Source organism: Papio anubis, unplaced genomic scaffold (assembly GCF_008728515.1).
Source record: "Papio anubis isolate 15944 unplaced genomic scaffold, Panubis1.0 scaffold3487, whole genome shotgun sequence".
In the NCBI taxonomy this organism is placed as follows: Eukaryota; Metazoa; Chordata; class Mammalia; order Primates; family Cercopithecidae; genus Papio; species Papio anubis.
Window position 1 is genome coordinate 1 of NW_022163626.1, and position 2,816 is coordinate 2,816.

The 2,816-nt window shown below is 55.0% G+C and overlaps 1 protein-coding gene across 2 annotated transcripts; it reads right to left on the bottom strand.

The window, feature by feature from the left end:
* Nucleotides 1-84: 84 nt before the first annotated feature.
* On the bottom strand, nucleotides 85-2,797 carry LOC116273083 (putative golgin subfamily A member 8D). 2 transcript variants are annotated; one of them, XM_031662006.1, is made up of 6 exons: nucleotides 2,516-2,797; nucleotides 1,870-2,084; nucleotides 1,686-1,786; nucleotides 1,506-1,603; nucleotides 1,260-1,415; nucleotides 85-1,137 (listed from the first exon to the last, which is right to left on the bottom strand). In XM_031662006.1, exons 2-6 carry the CDS (start codon nucleotides 2,035-2,037, stop codon nucleotides 956-958), a joined length of 705 nt encoding a protein of 234 aa, XP_031517866.1. In that variant the 5' UTR covers nucleotides 2,038-2,084; nucleotides 2,516-2,797; the 3' UTR covers nucleotides 85-955. The 2 variants fall into 2 exon arrangements, with proteins under 2 accessions (XP_031517866.1, XP_031517867.1); XM_031662007.1 differs by lacking the exon at nucleotides 2,516-2,797 and adding an exon at nucleotides 2,310-2,509.
* Nucleotides 2,798-2,816: the final 19 nt, after the last annotated feature.

Sequence of the window (2,816 nt, forward strand, 5' to 3'; positions counted from 1 at the left end):
GGACTTTAAACAACTCTAATGTCAGTACTCACTGATTTGTTTTGTGCGACCACCACAGCAGGCGCCAGAGAAAAGGCAAGCAGGCAAAGTAAAAAGAAACTTTATTAGCTAGCCAATGTGAAAGAAGAAAGGGCGAAGTTCACGGGTCTCCGGCATTCTGGGGCGAAGTTCCTGGGTCCGCATATGAGGAGGGGTGGAAGAAGTTCGCGCTGCCTGTCTGCCCAGAGCGGCTTTATGTCTTGGGCCTGGCAGTGGGAGGACAGTAGGCCGGACATGGGCGGGTCCGGCCCTGTGGTAGGGGCGGCCAGGTAGGTTTCGGTTTCCTTGGTCGGACATCAGGTTGCGCCTGCGCAGTTGACCTCTGTCTTTCCCCGGCGCAGGAAAGTTGGTGATGAAGAACCCGGAAATACGCCATCTTAGTCTCTTTTGTTCTTTGTTTCCCTCCTCCCGCCATCCAGACACTCAGGTGGCATATTACAAAGTAATCAACAGTGACACTTGCAGGTAAACCACATATTGAGCTAATGAAGAGCTCACTGTGATTAAGATTAGATCTAACAGTAGCAGAACATAAGCAAATTTTATCTGAATTCTGTAATGAACATACATGCTGCAATAACATTGAAAAAGCAAGGCAGCCTATTCCAAACCAGTGAGAATAGTTTTGTGCAAACAGTGGGTCTTTGTGTGTTTGAACTCCCACCACATAATGGCAAACTCAATATACATGCTAATGACCTACAATTATGAAATTAAAACAGAAAAATGCTAAAGGATGCCAGAGTGAACCTCAGTGAAAGGCACAGAGACCCACTTAACTTTTTACAAATAAACTTAACTATAAATTAGAAACACAAATAATCATTCAAATGAAGGAAATGAATTGTGTAGGAGATTAACCCCGTAACTTTCTTTTTTAAAAAGGTCTTGAGCAGCTCTTTGATGATGGTGATGTTTATCTCCTCCTCGGCAGCCAAGCCCAGCAAAAGAACTGCACAGAGCGGTTCCTGCCCAAGCCTGGGTGCTCCTGGTGCTCCTGCGTGATGGTCTGTGCAGCAGGGTTGTTGTGGGGAGATCCCTCCGTGGCCTCTCCGTGAGCTGGCTCCTCGATGTCATTGAGGCTCACCTCACAAAGATCTTTGGAGAGAGTGAGTTGGGAATTTGGAGACAGTGACTGGGGGATCTGAGCACAGTGCAAGCCCCGCCCGTCCCCCCCACCCCGCTCCTGCCTGCCCGCCCCGCCTGAGGGCTCTACTCACCACCATGCTTGTGGGCATCCCCAGTCTCCTGGGGGGCTGGGGCTCCTGGACCGGGCTCCTCAACAGGGTTCTGGGAAGAGGTCGGGAGTTTGCCGTGCTCATTGTTGTGGTCAGCACAAGCCGCAACACCATCTCCTGCAGCGCCAGCAGCTTCACCTGGAGGGAGGGGTGCTCAGCCCTCACACTGCTGCCGGCGCCCTTCACGCCCACCCCACCCCACCCCCGCAGAGATGTTGCACACGCTACCTTCATCTCCTCCCTGTCCTGGGCCAGCCTGATGATGTCCTCCCCGTGCTGCATCTTTAACACTGCCTCCTGACTCATTTATAAGGTGACGAATTTTCCTACGGGAGGACAGGGCTCAGACGCTGGGGCCCCTCTGAGGGCCCTGCAGCTCCCCCTGCCGTGCCCTGACCTCCCACTCACTGATGGCATCTCTCCCTCCAGTAGTGGATGAATTGAACTTCTAGTTTCTCCACATGCTCTCTCAGGTCTGTCTGCTCCTCCAGGAGGTCCATAAGGCTGCTCTGGAGCCAAAATAATGGGGTCACATCTCGGTAGCAGCCTTTCCCACCCCTGCCTTTCTTGGCCCATGCCAGCACTCACTCACCTCCAGCTTCTCCATGACTTCCCGCAGGCCCCGCTGGGGCTCCCCGATCACAGACTCGCCCCCAGTCCCTGGGGCTGGGACCACAGAGGAAGGTGGCAAAATGGGTGCAGGGGGAGTCAGGCTCACCATGGCCTCCCAGCTCTTCAGGTCCTGTGGGACACTCGGCATGGGCCGAGGTCCCTCCTCCTCCTCACTGTCCACATGTCCTCCATCTCCTGTGGGGGGTGGCCAGAGGGCTCCTCAGACAACCCAACAAGGCAGGTACTGTGGGCCCAACTCTGCCTCCACCCTCACTGGGTAACCCTGAGCCAGCCCCTCCCCAGAGAGGAATGAGCTGCTGTTCTTTATTTTTTCTTTTAAGAACCAAGATCTTGCTATACCGCCCAGACACAGTCCCACTACTGGTCGGTGCAGGAGTTCTGACCTGCTCCGTTTCTGACCTGGGCCAGTTCAGCCATCCTTAGGCAACTTGGTGGCCCCCCGCTCCCAGGAGGTCGCCATATTGATGCCAAACTTAGTGCAGGCACCCGGTCGGCATAATGACCAGCTGTTCTAAAGGTCTCTTCCAACTCCTCAATCCTATGCTGCTAACAGTCCCCCCTTCCTCCTGGGGCTCTCTCCTCTTCCTCTGAGTGGTCTCCGGTACCTTCCCCAGGGAGAGCCTTGAGGCTCAGTTGGTCCTGCAGCTGCTGATTCTGCTGCCTGGCAGCCTCCAGGTGCTCCTAAGGGGCCAGGAAAGAGTAAGAAGGCACGGAGTTTGCCAGGTCGTCCCCCTCATGGCCCCGTCCTCAGCCGCTCCCTCCCCTGGGTCTCCTGTAACTTTTGGCGGGCCATCTCGGCCACCGCTTTGCCCCAAGCTTCCTGCTGCTGCAGCTGGTTCATTAGCTGGGTCTGCTGCAGTAACTGCCTGTGCAGCGCCTCCTTCTCAGAGGTCAGCTGGTGATAGG